At 34.8% G+C, this 18,193-nt stretch overlaps 3 protein-coding genes across 5 annotated transcripts in view; 2 read left to right on the forward strand and 1 right to left on the reverse strand.

Moving 5' to 3' along the window:
• The window catches only part of LOC110421421 (cellulose synthase-like protein D1), a 4,423-nt gene extending 4,183 nt beyond the window's left edge, over positions 1 to 240 (forward strand). Inside the window, exon 5 of the mRNA XM_021435023.1 lies at positions 190 to 240. Within this exon, the coding sequence (XP_021290698.1) occupies positions 190 to 240 (51 nt within the window). The remainder of the gene's footprint in view (positions 1 to 189) is intronic.
• CTF18 (P-loop containing nucleoside triphosphate hydrolases superfamily protein) lies at positions 7 to 12,780 on the reverse strand. Of its 3 annotated transcripts, none has more exons than XM_021435313.2 (23): positions 12,232 to 12,780; positions 11,977 to 12,038; positions 11,462 to 11,599; positions 11,076 to 11,348; positions 10,293 to 10,379; positions 9,736 to 9,837; positions 9,583 to 9,648; positions 8,798 to 8,881; positions 8,657 to 8,718; positions 8,267 to 8,311; positions 7,967 to 8,040; positions 7,631 to 7,698; positions 6,735 to 6,803; positions 6,551 to 6,651; positions 6,279 to 6,360; positions 6,082 to 6,160; positions 5,893 to 5,980; positions 5,645 to 5,798; positions 4,335 to 4,526; positions 4,184 to 4,243; positions 2,659 to 2,975; positions 1,911 to 2,016; positions 7 to 921 (listed from the first exon to the last, which is right to left on the reverse strand). In XM_021435313.2, the coding sequence occupies exons 1-23, from the start codon at positions 12,707 to 12,709 to the stop codon at positions 865 to 867; spliced, it is 2,844 nt and encodes a 947-aa protein (XP_021290988.1). In that variant the 5' UTR covers positions 12,710 to 12,780; the 3' UTR covers positions 7 to 864. The 3 variants fall into 3 exon arrangements, with proteins under 3 accessions (XP_021290988.1, XP_021290987.1, XP_089640608.1); XM_021435312.2 differs by having other exon boundaries at positions 8,798 to 8,896; XM_089784482.1 differs by lacking the exons at positions 7 to 921; positions 1,911 to 2,016 and having other exon boundaries at positions 2,718 to 2,991; positions 8,798 to 8,896.
• Positions 12,781 to 14,953: 2,173 nt separating this feature from the next.
• LOC110421422 (vesicle-associated membrane protein 722) lies at positions 14,954 to 18,191 on the forward strand (the record flags this gene model as incomplete). Its single annotated transcript, XM_021435024.2, has 5 exons — positions 14,954 to 15,419; positions 17,323 to 17,464; positions 17,543 to 17,663; positions 17,835 to 17,897; positions 18,147 to 18,191. Coding segments are annotated over exons 1-5 (561 nt in total), but the record flags the coding sequence as incomplete, so codon positions are not given.
• Between the last annotated feature and the right edge of the window lie 2 nt (positions 18,192 to 18,193).

An 18,193-nucleotide genomic window follows, 5' to 3' on the forward strand; every position in this document is an offset into this window, starting at 1 on the left:
TCGTATACGTTTGGTCAGGGCTTGTGTCCATTACGGTATCTTTGCTTTGGATATCAATCAGTCCACCAGATGGAAATACCGCATCTGCTGGTGGTGGAAGTGTTCAAGTGTAAAGACTTCAACCTTCTGGATTTGTCACATGTACCCCTTGATATTTTTTACTTGAATGTTTACAATTGGACATTGAAGGCATGTGTTAGCTTCCAGATAGAAGGGATGCAGAGTTATGCTGCTGGATGATGCAGGTAGTGCTGAAGATTACCTTAGGAATTTAATTGGTGCAGGGAACGGAGTCCTAGGAGTTTAAGACAAACATCCTTTTTCTCCTTTTGTTTTTTTTTTTTTGGTTGTGTTTAAGTAGGGTAGACGATCAAACAGAGAATGATTGGCAAGGAAAATCTTCACCTACGTTCAGATTCCGCCCGGTTGGTCCAGGTTTTGGCATGCTGCTTCAAGATAGTATCTTAAGGAACTATATTGGATCATGCAAGTATCAATGGCAAGATACCATGCACTACTTGATCAATTCCAAGCTTGACAAAAAGGGATGCAGATATCTGCAAAAATAATTACATAGAGGATGCAGTACTTGAGAACCATGAACCACTGGTGCAAGACTTTCAAGTATGTGAACAAGATTTTCCCTGCTCAAGTCGCTAGAATTCAGGAGAAAACATCTGAGAAGTGAGAATTACCCTGCCCTGTTAGTTTTTAGCTTTCTTTTTTCTATCAAAAGAATGTACAAGAGAATTGACTATATAAAAGAACATTGTAGGAAACACTATAGTTTTTGTAATGTAAAGAATATCAGTGTATTTCATTTAGTACAGGAAATTAGCATTTATATATTGCTTGAACGGAAATTCATCTTAGCAGAAATTCACGCATTCGAACTGGCCTCTTTACAGCATTTGTAAAACCCTGCATACAAAAGAAAAGCAAAAACAACACAGAATATTGTTCAGTCCATTAGATACTGTTAGTTTTGGAAATTGAAGTTACTAAAGCAGGGTAACCAGTAGTGACGAAACAGATTTATCACTACCTTCCAGGAGGTAGCTGATATTATGAAATTTCTAGTACCAATAATCCAGATGATGATCTCTCAGTTCGTTTTTTTTCTTGTAAATTGGTTGCACTACTATCTAAGGGCACCTAGATACGAACCCTAATTTGCACTCATAGCAATGTCACATGCTCCGAGAAATTTGTATGAGAATGAAGTCAAATTCCAAAATATTACATATGATTATGAAAATTTTAAAATGGATCAACAAGCACTTAGTTGGCAATTGGCAATGCAATTTTCAGGTTATTCAGAGGTTGGGAAGTTGAGTTGGTAGAATTCATGCTTAGTGTTTACATTTGGCACCACCACTTAAATCCCATATTGGATTTTAAACCAAGGAGAAAATTTGTTAGGTTATTTTAACTTGTAGGTTGTGCAATGGTAGTTAAATTAACTTTCTAATGCTGTTTATTTATGAAAAAGAAAGCTTTTGATTTTTGCACCTTGTGGCAAGTCAGCTAATGTACTATACAGAAGAACAAGAGGCATAGCTTGCAGTATGAAAAAGCTAAGAAGAAAAAGCAAAATATTGGAGAAGAGTGAAAAGTGACTTGAAACATTCTGCTAAATGCCTATATGCTTATAGCCCTGAAATTCTTGATGAAAAGATAGCATTATAATTTTGTTAACCAAAGAGAAAGTGGGAATGCAAACATGAGAATTTGTAAATCAGTCCTTTCAGCATAACCACCGAGCAAGTGACCCTGTCATTTTAATGCAACATTCATGACATGACCACTCAACCAGTCATCTACCAGTCATTAACTCATTACGTAGTCTAAAGATGTGCACAATTTGCAACTTCATAATGATAAAATGAAGTTAAATGCTGGGAACTTACCTCATTAAATTTGAACAACAAAGGGCGCAAATCTCTTTCCAATGTCACTTCCTTCACATCAGCAATTTCAGAATCCTGAGAACCTTTGCTGCTTGGTTTTCTAAACCTGGATCATAATCAACAAAAATTATCAGCAAATAGAAAAGATAATAAACATGCTGTAGCTAATGTATTCTGGTATGATCCCCTACTGGTTATTTTTATAAACCAGATGAGATTTCTTCATGAACTGGCACTGAACCTACATTAGCTATCAAGTTATGACTTATGATCAAAGGTAACATAATTGATTAGTCCTCCACCAACAAATGGCGGACATGATAGTCCCAAACTGACAAATACAACTATATACAACTACAAGAAAAGCGAGGGAGAAAGACAGCTAAAGAAGCCAGGGAATTTGCTGAGAGTTCTGAAACAGTGTGCCTAATGCAGAAATGAAGGTGAGGTGAGATCAATAAGAGAAACCTTCAAATACATGTTGACCTCAGCTTAACCACAATACTCAATCATCTAGAAAAATAAATGTTTGGAAACTCTAATGGCATTAAAAGATGGTCATATTTCATAAGGCAATCAAAGACACCAAAGAAATAGCAATAATATGAAGTTTAAGCAATAGGGATGGACCATCAAAGAGCCAGGTTTTTATTAGTCAAACTTGGTATTAACATAGCAATAACAAAAAGGATAAAGAAGGTTAACATATTAGAAATGAAAATTAAAAGAACAAGGTCAAAATGATCACCTTTCAAAAAAATTGAAACCACTGGGTGGCTTCCTGGTATCTGCAGTGGATTTTTGCTTTGCACCAGTGGAGGCAGTTCTGCTAGAAACTAAAGATGATGAAACTGTGGAGGTACTTGGAAAACCTTGCCTTGTATTGGATATATTCTTCACATTTTCAAAGTTCTTTGCACCTGCAACTGCATTCTCACAAATAGGTTTAGCAGATTTTGCTCCACTGACCCCTTTCCCAATGAAATTCTGGTCTCCATTGCTGCATCCATCTGTTGTATGCACTGATTTTCCAATGCTTACTTGCAAAATCTTTTGCTTCTCGACCTGAAATCAGAAGTGACTACAAAAATAGTTACTACTCACAACAATATGTAACAAAATTTATTTGTACTTAAATTTCCTTCCCAAAAGAAGGCGAAAAAGGTTGAAGACATACATGCCACTCACAGGGACAAGAGATTGTGGTAATAATTGAAAGCTTAAAATATATCCAAGCATAAAGAAAATATTTTAAAGATAAACTAAACATGCAAGAAAATATTCAACTCTTTTTTTGAACTAAATTGACAGATTCAACACTTCTTACTGTGGTTCTAAGGGAAGCAACAATTTTAACTCAAGGCAGGTCTAACTGGAAGTAGGGAAATGGCAAAATGCACCCAGATGCTCAATAATTTAAATCCATGAAAATGGCACCTAACACTGGCTCCAAATCTTCAAACCTCATTATGCATTTGCTGAAATTTACATGCCACTGAAATAGTAAATTTGATCTTCTTTGCTTTTTAACTTATTTATTATGAGTAGATCCTTGATTTTCTCACATAACAGGGAGTTAAAAATGGGACCCTACAAAAATGTTTTGGGCCACCTACAAAGCTTCAAAAGTGAAAAAAAACTGCAACATCACTGTTCTCTCAAATAGCTATGTCTTTACAACATATACATGTTTCCTTTGCCTGGCTAGGAAAAACAAAGATGCTCCCTATCTACATCGTCAAATGTTCAAGATATTAAAACTCTAAACAAAATGAATGAAAGGATTAGATAACAGCAGTGTCATTGACAAAACTTCAGAAATCAGATGCATGACACCAAATAAAATAACAATAGTTTTTCCTATATGTGTTCCCTAGTCTTGTTTCTTCTTCTGGAATGAATTCTTGTTACATGCAGCAAACATCTCACCAAGAATAGAACCAAAAATGCTTTCCTCCACCACATATATTTGAGGATCACACTCCCTATTTACCTGAAGCAATCTTAAAATTGTCAATCATAGATTTTTGGGATTATAATCCAGTTATATAACAGATTACTGAGATTGAAAGGCATAGTAAATTGTTACAACCTAGTGAGAACTAACATAGTCTGTTTCAATTTTCTTTCTCTAAAGCCCAACCTCAGAACCAATAACAGTCATCAGGCTATATGCCAACAATCGATAGGCATCAGCGAACAATCGTACTACTAAATCTTAATGGTATAGAAGAAATATATACAGCAGACTATCAAGAAACTACATTACTTACCTCATGCAATAAAACCTGCTTCATAGCTAAGGCAAGTACATGATGATCTGATGTGTAGTCCTGCTTAATTCAGAGAGATTGATATTCAGGTCAGAATCATGAAATAATGAATAAAATTACATGCCATGAAACATAAAGCACAACTTTAAACCTTGTATTTAATAAATTCACCAATGGGAGGGTCAAAAGAGAGTGCTGAGGCATCTACAATTGCTTCTTGTCCAAGGTTAGTGGACAGAGAATCAGACTTGGCATTCTTATAGGTTATCGAATAGGACACCATGACATTAACTAATTGAGCCAAATCATTCTTCTCAGTTTCTGATAATAAGTGCAATGCCACCTGTTGAACCACATGAGAAGCCACAGAAATGAGAAAATGGGCAAACTGCTATCCTTTTTTTGTTAAGAGAGAATAGGGATAAAAACAAAAAGGGAAATTTCTAGACACATGCACTAGCAGGGAAGAGAGAGGGGAAGCCAAAGTCAGTGTTAATAGTAGGCATCCTATGTCCTGATTAAAGCAGGCCAATTAATATCAATCAAGTCAAAATAAATAATTGATATCATGTCTCTATAAGCAAGTATCTATATGTATGAGAGTTACCTCAGGCATTATGAGCATGAACTAGAAATGCATAGTAGTAAGCAACCAAAAGACTAAATAATACCTACCTTTACAGAACCATCGCTTTAACTAGTGCAAAGAGCTTAGCATCCCTAAACAAAAAATGAAGCAACATTGTCCACAACATCATCCCTTCTGATTAAAATTACCTTTTCCAATGTGCACTCTCAGAGTTTGTGAAGACCATAAATTAATTCCCTCCTTGAAGATTGATATACTGAATACGACACAAATCCATTGATAGACTTAAGGAACCAAAAATTACTTAAGGACTCATAACAATCTTTTTCTAGACATATATCATTAGTTTGCTGAAAAGAACCAAAAATTTCATGGTAATTGCATACTTAACCTTGTGGACAATGCCTATCCAAGAGCCTACAACCATTTGATTGCACATAGCCCTGCCCAAAGCTGAGCTTCTTGCATACCTTTGCAAGCACCATACCGTCTTCCGAGATTCTTTAATAACAATGGGAACTTAAATTTAATAACCTTTAATTGCTTCAACTCAAAGTACGAGTCAAGCACCAATGTATATAATACATAGTTATGTAAAGTTGCAAATAAGATATGTATCCCATTTCCTCAAACCTCAGGTGCAAGATTTTCTGTGCAGAATATCATTGATTATAACTGTCCAAAAAATTTCCCAGTATTCAATGAACAAACAGTCTCCCATTAGCAAATAATGGTGCAAACCCACTCAAAAGAGTAATATAATATATCAAATGGAATTCAAATAAAAAAACATTTTTGAAGTAAAGAAGACATGAACCACGGGATTGAGAACCAGGCCCAAAAAAGGTAAAAGTAAGAATTAAATTAATTACCGGTCTCAAGTTTGGTGGTGACAAGATATGCAACAAAGGAGAAATCAAGTCCTCTATACAGGACTTGGTCGAAAAATGTCTTGAAATATACGGTGGACTTTTCTGGTGCCAAGACCTTAGAATATCTGTCTTTTCCATTAGCATTGTTCGGTATCTGAAGGATTACACCAGATACAATATTGTGAGACTGTTAGTCCTCCATGTTTGACATTGGGTTCTATGGCACTCAGGCATGGAGTAGAGCTCACCTTTGATACGACTTTGGCCACTCAATAATTGGCTTTTGGACTTGGGCAACCATTCGATGCAAAGTAATTGCAATAAAAGGCTGATAAACTGCAATGAAAGATAAAGCAGATGGGTGTTTAGAAGCATACATCATCAACAGAGTGAAGAAACATGGCAGGCACTTGAATGCAGGCACTGCACGTATTCACCTTGAAGGGGCATTTGCTGTGTCCGCATAACATATTGTTGCATTAGATCAGAGACACCTAGAGAATTTAAGCATTTGACCTTCAAATAACATGAGCATATGGCAAAAAATCACATTGTAAAAGTAGAACAAGGCAGTGCACAAAATTTTATAACCATATGAATAGGACATCCACAAATAAAGATGAGAAAGGCTTACTGTCTTTTGCATCACTGGATCATGATATTGGAGTTGCAAAATGTTTTCATGGATCCCATCCAAAATTACATCATAATCACCACTGCATGGTCATTGCTAACTAGAGCTTAGAGGCAACAGATTTAAAACAACAAAAACAAAAAGCGTTCTGGTCCAAATACAAGGATCAGATCACACCATTGGGTAGTGTTTTGGAGACAAACAGAAAATGAAAAATAATAAAACCTAAAAAGAATTGGAATACAAGACATCTGGAGGCATCTAATATTTACCGGTTAGATATGAGGGAGTGTAAAAAGTCAAATTCACCGTAGCTACTGCCAGAGCTGCTGTTAGATTTTCTGTCCCGCTTCAATTTTCTTTTTTGGAAAATCTGGAGAGTAGCATCCTCACATATAAAGATGCTTGATAGGATAATCAACTAACTAGGACAATTTCAATGGATCACTACCATACCTCTTTCCATATATCAAAAGCACTTTTTGACATGTCCTTTCGGCCAACCACTTGTGAACTGATCTCCATCTGGGAAACAGTAAAGCATGCTTATCATACTCAATTGACCAACATAAATATATATACCCTTCCGTTAAAATTTGAAAATGGAAAAAAAATGAATTAGATTAAAAACATAACTGCAATTTGTTTACCACAGTTTGCAAGAATAGATTTAGAAGGGAAGAAGGAAGCAGACAACTAAAACAGTAGTGAGTTTCTCTTCACAATTGATATTACTTCTCATACACCTATTAGATTGAATTGAAGAAAGCAGTTAAAAATCTGATCTAAACTACTTAAGGGTTAAGATTAGCAAGCAAGCTTGCACAGGGAAGAGATAGCACGATTTCATTCATCTAAAGTGTAAATATTTGCAGCAAAACTACAGTGGAAGATCTTCGGATGCTTCTTTAGCCTTCAGAAATGACTAATAATTCGAACAGAGCAAATTAATAACTACATTTACCCATAAACTACATATTAAATATCTCAACAGATAGGAATTCTAGAATTAAATGAAGACTGGGTCATGAATACCTCAGAACCTCCTTTGAAACAAATTTGATTGTTGAGGTAGAAAACTATACATGACTTCCATTATACCTTTATACACTTACCACGCATTGCATTACACCCGAAACTATAATATTGTAAACCAGTACAGCAGAAGAATCTGTTTTCTTGATTCTTCTGATAAGAAAAGCCTAAAGAATAATTCTGGCAGCATCTGTTTCCAAATTTTAAACCTTGAACTTCTCTTTACAATTGTTAAGATTAGCCAAACCCCTCCTTGTTATAGTGCTAGATTTCTTAATGAATGTGTTCAAAAACATCAGATGACATAACAGTCCTACCACATTGAGGGCTTCCTTCTTCTTGTTGAGAAACTGGAGAGTATTCAAGCACGACCTTATATCACATTCTGTAAAAATTTTAACAAAAGGGAAAGAAGATAAGACAGTGAAAAATGGTTAGAAGGCAAGAAGAGAAAAAGCTAAAATAGTTCATGTTAGACCCAACTATAAACGATCATATTGTAAGCGGGATTATAACTCAAAAACCAAAGGCCCAGATAGAACCAACATAAACAAGAGAACAAGAAATTTGGGGACAAAGAATCTTTACTAATTATGAATATCTTGACTGATGAAACTAAAAATAACCTCTCAATAACAAGCAATAAAACTCACCAGTGTAATCTGCAAGTGCAGTAAGGGCAATGGAACTTGTTTTCATTCCCTCCTTGTTACATATATACTTGAGCCTGTTAAAAAGTAATATTAAAAAATCAAGTTCACAGATTACCTTTTCTTCCTTGTCACAAATATATTTTGCATCTCACTATCAACGTGCATAGCAGTCTGTTATCAAGTTACACTGCAAACTATAACTAGCTAATACAATTATGTACATGTTGGATTTGAAAACTTTGGAAGCAACTTGAACCATTACAACCATTAAGTAATGATATTGCAAAAACGAATCATCACCTGTTTACTATACGACTCACTGTTGGCTGTACAAATATATGAACCCTGTAAAAAATATTTGATATTGTCAAGATAATAGTAAACTCCAATGAGATAGGCATAAAGGGGAAATTTCTATGATATAAACACAAACTTGGAAAGAGAATTTTGACTAAAGCACCAACAAGAAAATGAAAATCAGAAAGCATCAGTAACTGAAACTGATTCAACGTGCTATCTGAATTCAAAAACTGTTACCATCAAACACCAAAAAAATGGATTGTGGAACGAGAATTTTCATATAAATTCAAGCAAAAAGAAACCAGAAGAAAGAATCAAAATAAGAAGTACCATCAACACTGAATCAAATCATCAACATGCTTTTTAATCTTGACAGCAAATAGAACTTACTTTGCTACCTGACGCAATGGTCTTAAGGCAGGTGCGTATAGGTCATTACATATGCAAATCACCTACATAGATGGCCCACGCATTTAATGACACCCACAGATACCATTATTAAATAGACCATGTATAACATTTAAAACTCACAGGTCTTGATAGGGATGCAGTTTTACGTCCCTTTTTGTTAGCATTATTTTCCCTTCCAAAATCAGACTTCCTTTCAGCAGACACCTGCATTGTGTAATTCTATAACTGAATCACTATACAGAAAAAAATTATAAAGCTAAACAAATGCCATTACCAAATTGGAATTATTAATGCAGGAGAAGTCAGGGAGACATAAAATGGTAATTCAAACTTCAGATAACTTGAGAACATTTATAAAGCAACTGATCACCACCTCAAAAGAGTAACAGTAATAGAATTAAGTAAAACATATGACTAGCTATGTTGTTAACCATGATTAGATGCCAACTCAAAGTCCTTGTAGATTGTATAACATTTTGTTATAACTCTACTAAAGGCTTATAGAATTTCAGTGATATACTTATGAAACACCAATTTAAACAAAGGTTCTCGCAGAGCTTGTGCTAACTTTGACCGCACATAACCAATTTAGAAGTTGGGACAACCTTCACTAACAAAGTTTACAACATTTGGAAATTCTAAAGAGAGAATATTTTGGCATTTTCTTTAGAGTGATTGAAAGTAAGTTTTGATGAATTGGTAGAAAGTAAGCTTTCTTCCTGTATTACAACCTTCTAACACCATGCAGAAAACAAATAAAACACCAAAATACTGACTGAAAGAGAGAATGTGAAGGAAGGTAGTGAAGCTTGTTTGAGTATAATCTAGTGACTAAAAGCATGACCCACAGGACACCAACAATGGGAACCATCAATCAGAAAAAAACTATGGGAACAATGTCATACCATCTTTAAGATAACGTCCACAGCACCCTTCCCATCACCAAGAGCTCCATCTATTTCATCAATCACCTACAAACAACTCAACAAGCTTTTGTTTGAGCCACAAATTCATAAAACAAAGTGTGAAACTTTCATAAGTTACAATTGATAACCAACCAGACATTTGGGTCTCGAATCAGCCATGACAGAGTTCATCTGAACCACATCAAGGATTTTCGTTTCAATTGTTGATGATGACCGATCATCGCTAGCATTAACCTACACAGAACTCATATCAAATACTTAAGCAGATCTATGCAGACATTTGAGCCAGAAGAGAAGTAAAGCTCCAAAATGAAGACAATAAAATAGATAAAATTTAAGTCCTGAACATATATATAAACAAAAATAATCAGGTAAGAATAACATGCTAGACCTATCAATGCTACTATAGCAAGATTAACGGCACCAAGTGTTGGAGCATGAACTGATTGAGTTAATATATTTCATGTGCAAATTCATAACATATCCATGACTTTCTATAAAATAATTTTTGGCCAATGAAATTCACAAAATACTTCCTCTATGGCAAAGCAAATCATGTTGAATGCACAGTATCACACAGAAAACTCAGAAACTGCTTAATGCAACGATTGAAGGCAAAGATATCTAATTGCCTGCAATGCTTATAACTCTACAGGACCATGTGAGACTAAAAGCTAAACAGAAAAGACCTCCACAACATGGTATCCGCAATGCTTTGCAGCTACATGTGCTAGTGTAGTCTTTCCAAGCCCTGGAGGACCACAAAGTAAGAGAATCTGCAATGGCCATAAGATTCCATTAGTACTGGATTTCAAACTTAAAAGTTGATGATGAAGAGCACTAAAAGACCATGAAGCAAATTTCAAACGATTCTTAATCTACTAGAAATGGATTTTCTTGTTTATTTTTATGTCATCAACCAAGTGAAATGCATGAAATGCATAAGACTTGTCAACTAGTAGCAAGAGATGTTAGAGTTTTATGTTAAACCTGTTCTTCACATTTGATTTAAATGCACCAAACAGGTAAGCAAGGGATGATTTCTCAAATGAAGCATTCATGGTAAAAAATCATATTCCTAGGCAGTGTTTTGCATATTAACATATGAAAAAATTCAAACAAAATCATGTACCAAGTGAAAAACTAGACTTTTTTCAACTGAGATCAAGAGATATTATGGTTATAGTAAGCAGCTAACATAAACCAGAATTACCAGGAACATGGATCAAGTTGGTTAGCAAAACAAGTGCTTAAAAACAGTGTGCCACTCCTTGTAAAACATGATCTGATAGACTAGTCTTCTCTGGTGATATCTCTTAGGTCCAATTTGGTGCCAAATTGAAATGATTTTTTAATTTCTCAACTTACTGAAGGAAATGCATTAACCGGAAGGCATGCCATCCAGAATGAGACAAGAAGTCAAGGAAATATATCAACTAAAACAAGTTTCCCTCAAATGTTCCATTGCTTACCTTCTGTTCTGGTGGACCAGTGAGCCTTGACTTTTTGTTCCACAATTCCTGCATACCTTTTAGATTATTGTTCCTTTGGTCCACATTATTAATGGGTCTGTAACTTCCACTACTCCATCTATGTCCTCTGCTCTTTCTTGAAAAATTTGAATCAAAAGTTTTTTGATGTTGAGTAGAAGAATGACGTCTGAGAGCTGACAAAACCTCATCTGAGGTACTTCTAATTTCAGATCCAAAAACACAGGAATCCCATTGTTTTAACCACAGAAGGACCTATGGTAAGACTACCATCAAGACTTGAGCACTAATGATATAGTTAAGAAAAAAAATAACCTTAAAATTCTTATCATCTTTCAGAAGCAATTGTACGAATAACCACTGTATACCTCACGATTTGTCTGTTCATCACTAAGAAGCTCAGTGAATGAACTTGGAGCATATTTGTCGACCCAAAGTTGTTCATGGACCATAGGTGTGTCGCGAAGAGGTATATCACTCTGATGTTCAGAACTCGCTTGCAAGGCCTTCAAAACCCGATAAATGACTTGTCAAAAACATTCTTTCCATAGAAAAATTACAAGACCATGTGTGACCATCATTAATAAAGCCAAGGAGTACAATTGAATTTATTTAAGCACTAATGAAAATTGAAGCAAAAGCTTAAAAACTAGCTAGTAGGACATCAAAAACATGATATGATGGACCATGAAATGCTTGATAATCTACAAAATTGTAATATTCGATTCGTTTGTCACAAGCTCTCCACTTCATATTTAACTCATTAATTCTTCTTTTTTGCAAAGATTTTCAAACAAGAAGATGTAATACAAAGAAACAAGTTAGAGCAGTCAAAAGAGTTAAACATTAATTTTGCCGTGAAATTAATCACAATGGCATGTACCTTGGTAAAAACCTGTTGTTCCACTCTTTGCAATAGAACATTGACTGGTTCAAAAATGAGGCCTGCAAAGAATTCAAACATTAATTTAACCATATGCGACAACCACATAACTATTGTTATAGAAATTTAAGAATGTTTTTTTAATTATGCTAAATTTCTTATGTTTTCTAATTAATCCTATTATTCTAGCTTCTCCACAATTCACTTGAAAAAAAAATTAAATCTCCAACACCTAAATTCCTCTTTGTTTCCTACCGTTAGATCGTTCTTTGATATTCAATTTCTTTAGTCTTTCATCTCTCTGCGCTCTACGAATCTTGGCATACACCCGTTCTCCACCGCTCGGGGCCGTGACGGGCACACAGTCGCCGTTGATGGCTGACACATATCTGGACAAATAAACCTCCTCGTCCTTTTCAACTGCGGCCCCAACGTTATTCCCCTGCGGAGGCGAGTACCGTAGCCAATCCTCTTCTTCTTCTTCTTTTTCTTTTTCTTCTTCTTCCTCTTCCTCGATCTCAATTGTTTTGGTTCTCTTGTTTTCCTCTGGTGGTGATTCGGTTTCGACGGAGTTCCGAGGGCGTTTTGAGCCATCGATTTCGCGGTTTTCGGAGGGTGGTGATTTTGGAGGGGAGGGATCGGGTGAGGGAGGGTCTAGGTAGGGTTCTTCGTAAAAATGGGAGTTGGCTTCGAGTAATTCGAGCTCTTCTGGGAGCGGGATGTCAATGTCCATCGGAAGGAACGAGGTTGCTGCAACTCACGGACGATGAGAGGAGCAGAGATCGGAAATGAATCGGGAGCCTTTTTTTTTTCGAACTTTCTTCCGTTTTTTGGCGGGAAAATGAGGGGAAAGAAGCGGCAAGTGGACTTTCTGTAATTCCCAATATGCCCTCTAGGGTATGCAGCGGCTACCCGTCCTGCGCTATCCATACTATCATTCAGCTAGTCCCTTAATACAAACATCTTGTTTTTTTTTAATTAAAATAAGAGATTTGAATTATATTTTTTAAATAAAAAATGTATTAATTAATAAATTAAATATTTAATTATTAAAATAAAAATATCGTTAAAAAGAGCCAAATAATTAGTATAGATAAGATATGCAGAAAATATCACTATTATCCATCGAAAAGAAAAAAGAAACTATTATTTAGTATTAAAATAGTTTATCCAATACATACATTTCACTAATATTGATAGATCCCCTTCCTAAATTTTTATAATTAAATATTTAAGCTAACTACTTAAAATTATCTCAATTTATTCAATAATTTGATCTGTTTCGATAATGATATCTTATATTCTAATTTTATTAATAAATCTTTTCTTGATATTAATCTTGAATTTATGATGGTCGGGATTGAAGAATAATAAATTTATTTATTTTAAATAAATGTGATAAAAGAATAAATACAAATAAATGTTTTTATAATTACGTTTACTTTTTATAAATTGGAGACATAATTTGTGTTAAGTTTACTTTATTTTATCAGTTTGACTCAATATAATTGTTCATCGCTTATATGAATGGGTAAGATACTTGACTTATGATTATGTTTATTTTTTTTTATTTTGAAAAAAATGAATAATATAAAATAAAAAAGAATAATGTAAAATCAAGTCTGAAAGATATATAAAAATGGTTATACCTTAATTTGGTTAAGAATTTTAGAACAAACAATCCAATAAAAAAAAAGCAAACTAGGAATTCATTTGGCTCGTGGAGCCTTCTGCCTAAGGAGTGGAGGGGTCACCCTCATACCTTAATTAAATCTTAATTCTCAAGTCACCAAAGCCATCAGTCACGTAAAGAGAGAGGAAGCATGAAAATGACTCGATTTCTATTTAGTTAGCTTGAATGTAACCTTGCTTGCGAATCTCTCATTCCCAACATTCTTTGGGAAGTTTATACTATTGTTGAAATCTATAATAGTGTTGAATCAATGAGTTAATATTCTTTGCGTTGTATAGAGCAAAACGAATATGGAAACCAAAAATCACACCACCAAATGGAAGCTTATAGAAGGACTATGCTTATTGTAAACTTGACTTGTATACTGTTTATTTGCTCTTGACAAATGTACCACGCGTTCCGTGACAATGGTTTTTATATATCAATATAGAAGAAGGAAAGTGTCAAGGATTCATGCATCAATACAAAGATGATAGTTCCAAGATAGTCGTCTTGCACCTTAATTGTCTCATTTATTTGATATTTCCAATGCACGTGTCAAAAGAATAGCACAAAACCTTTGAAACCCATAATAAAATATTTTATAAGAAAAAAAATTTATACATCATACTTTTTTTGGAAAACCCTGGATCCTTTTAAATAGAGAGAACTACTACATTATATTAAGGGAGGCTTGAGTTGTTTGTAATCATAGGTAAACCATATATCATCGTTTTGAATTATAATATCCTTATACACTTTATATTAATTTTTTTATCAAAATTTATATATGTAAGAAATTATAGACTAAATATTTCAATTATTTTTTTAATGAATGACATTGGATTTAAATTTTATTAACGGTATTCATAAATCTTGATTTTTTTATAAAATAAAATAAAACGTGTCATATTTGAGTATATAAGATTATAATTTATTTATTTTTAAATTAATTTTTGTAAAATGCATAAAATGAAAATTTTAAAACTGATTAAATGTACATCTTTGTAGCTGACTTTTCCGTCGGATCGTGCACATTGCTACACAAAGGTTCCTTCTCATTTTCTTTAAACAATAAACAAACATATAACATGAGAAGAGGAAGGAACAGCAATAAAAAGAAGTCATAGAATGGGGGTGGGTCAGGAAGGTTCTCTGATGGGCCAATCCCTAGTTCAAAACTGTCCCACAAAATTCGAAAAACCGCGTGACTCTGAACCCCTGAATCCACGGCAACACCTTGGATATTTCCACCACCAACGCCCTTCCCCCCCCTTACGACCAAATCCAAAATTCCCACTATATCAAGGCAATTTCCCCACTTTCTAAATTGTAAAATAGGAATAAAAAAAATACTCTTAAATATATATACGTACAAACAAGATTATCGTCGTACATATATAAATATAAATCCATTTACCGCAAATCCAGCATTTCTTCATTTTCCAATTTCCTTCTCCGATCCCATCGCCCCTCCCTCGCTCTCTCTCTCTTTCTCTCTCTCTATCTCTCTATTTTCATTTTTTTTATCCATTCGTTTGGATTTTTGGTTCTGAAACTTTGGGGCTAGGGTTTTGCGAGATGGGGCAACAATCGCTGATCTACAGCTTCGTGGCGCGTGGCACGGTGATCCTCGCCGAATATACCGAGTTCACCGGTAATTTCACCAGCATCGCGGCTCAATGTCTCCAGAAGCTCCCTGCTTCCAACAACAAGTTTACCTATAACTGCGATGGCCATACCTTCAATTACCTCGTTGAAAATGGATTCAGTAAGAATATATTTTATTTCTCGTTCTAGATCTCTTGTTTTTTTTTTTTGAAATTGTTGGTTGCGATTTGCGATCTGGGTGTCCGTGTTCTTTTGGTTGGTTGACTTTCTTTTTTGTTGGACTGATCTGTGGATCTTTCCATTTTTGGATTAATTATATAATCATTCGGATATTAATATCGATGTGCGATCCTTTATGTTGTTTAGTTATGATTTGGTTTTTGTTGATCGGGTGATTGCTATTGCCCCGTGTTGGATCTGGGCTTTTTTTTTTTCTGAAAGGTGTTTTGTTTGGATCTGTTGTTTTCATTCCTGAGTTTTGGGTTATGTTCTGTTTGGTTGCCGAGCAAACGCAGAGGAAGGAAATGAATTTGAGCTTTTAATTGAAAGGAAATGAGGACAATCCATGGTTAATTTTGTTTTTACAAACATCGAAGGTGATTCACTTGATTTCCACCCGCTTTCTTTGTGCAAATATGTGCGTGATTTGTGCTGGTTTATCTGAATCTTTACTACATAGGTGTCTGGTGAAATGAATCAATAAAAAGAGGCAAAATCATTGAGGGGATTTTTAGTGTGAATGTGTAGCTTAGGGGTGATAGTGTTTTATTTTTTCCTGTTTAAATGAGATGGTAATGTTTTATTTGGATGTATATAGCATGAATCAGAAAGTTTCGATAATGAGGGATATTGTATCTTTTGAGGGTGGTGGTTGTCCGTTATTTTGATGGACGAATGGAGGTAATATTGGGATTTGGGTGCATTAATGAGATGACTCTAAAAATTAACAGGTTAATGTAGCATAAGGTTCAAATAATTTATAATGCCATAATGATAAATAAGCCCTTCACCTGTGATAAAATCCTCACTTAAGCCCATAGTGTTTTATTTGTGTCGATTGAGCCCCTGACCTATTATTTTGATGTCAAATGAATCCAATTTTGAATGGAAATGCTGACATTGCTAAAGGTGCGACTTATTCCTACCTACATGAGTTACTTGGGGACATTTGACATTGTCAGCATTTCCATCTAAATCGGAATCACTTGACACCAAATAGTAGGTTGACGTCTCGATTGACACAGATAAAATAATAAAGGCTTAAGTGAGAATTTTACCATAATTTGAGAGCTTATTTTGTTATTATGCCATTTATAATTTACACGAAGCATTCTAGTCTGAAGTATGTTTGATTTTGATTGTTACTTCTATGCTTTTCCCTTTTCCCTTTTCTCTTTTCCTTAGCTAACTGCATTTCATGTTGATTTTTCCCATCCCTCCCAAAAGTCAATGTCTGTTTGATGTTTCTATTGATGCATCTATATGTGTTTTGGATCTGGATTTGTTCCAATGACCATGCATGGAAGTTAATTCTATGCTGATGTTACGAAATGAATGCTTAATATGTGGAAAGTAAAGAATGATGTTGAAAAGCAAAAGGATTTCATGAAGACATAACTAGTATCAAACATGGAAAAATGAACAGCACCTTCCAACACATTGTTAATAACGTGTTTTGTCAAGGACCTCACCGTCTAATTATACCCATGGATGAGGCATATCCAGGTCACTATCTGATTGATCAATTGCAGCTGGCTGCTACTTTTTAGCTTCACCGTGGGTGCATGTGCTAACAAGTGTGTGCATATTGATGTTAGTTTTAAAGCTGTTGATTATATGCATAATGGATTACATTTAGAGAAGAAAAGGGAGAGAAGGTTATTTTTTCTTTTTCTTAAACATGTTGGTTTTGATCATAGATCTGGATGCTGACTTCTGGTGTGAATTTGTTGAATGTGGCTTTAATAGGAAATGAATCAAGAAATGATTGCTTATTGTCATAAATCCTAATTTCTTTAATCCTTCTCATATGCTCATTTTGTCAAATACATTTGGTGCTGCAGCCTATTGTGTAGTAGCAGTTGAATCTGCTGGCAGGCAAGTTCCAATTGCATTTCTGGAACGAGTCAAGGAAGACTTCAACAAGAGATATGGTGGAGGGAAAGCTGCAACTGCTACTGCGAATAGCCTGAATAGAGAATTTGGGTATTTAGCTGTCTTTGTTTTTCTCGTAGATTTGTTGTTTACTTCTTCGTGACATGCTTAGCTCTTTATACACAATAGGTCCAAATTGAAGGAGCATATGCAGTATTGTGTGGACCATCCTGAAGAGATCAGCAAACTTGCCAAAGTGAAGGCTCAAGTTTCAGAAGTCAAGGGTGTTATGATGGAAAACATTGAGAAGGTAATAGGCTGCTGCTGATTTTGTAGATGTCCTAGAGGTAGTTTGAGGGTTAAAACATGATAAGATGGATATCCAGCTTCTGCAAGTTGCTAGATGTGTTATAAAATTGAAAGTACTTCCAATATATTGCATGTGGTGTGTTGTTTGTTAGTAACATTTGGCTTTGGCCAGGTCCTTGATCGTGGTGAGAAAATTGAGTTGCTGGTGGATAAAACTGAGAACCTTCGCTCACAGGTTAGTCCTATTCAAACTGCATTTTATGGGTAACTGAAACAAGGACTTAATTTTGTTTTGGTGAAGCCATTGCCTTTTCAAAGTTGGTTTTAAAAATTATTAGAATTCTGATCAATTTTGGTTTTCTAATTTAAATACTTTCTTTTAAGGTTTCTTTATGCCCTGTATATTGGTGCACAGTATGATGCATTTAATTTGATATGCATAAGATGCACAATATGATACATTTAATTTGATATTGCATTTCAGGCACAAGACTTTAGGCAGCAGGGAACTAAGATGAGAAGAAAGATGTG

Source organism: Theobroma umbraticum, unplaced genomic scaffold (assembly GCF_002168275.2).
Source record: "Theobroma umbraticum cultivar Fairchild unplaced genomic scaffold, ASM216827v3 scaffold_130.0, whole genome shotgun sequence".
Lineage (NCBI taxonomy): Eukaryota > Viridiplantae > Streptophyta > Magnoliopsida > Malvales > Malvaceae > Theobroma > Theobroma umbraticum.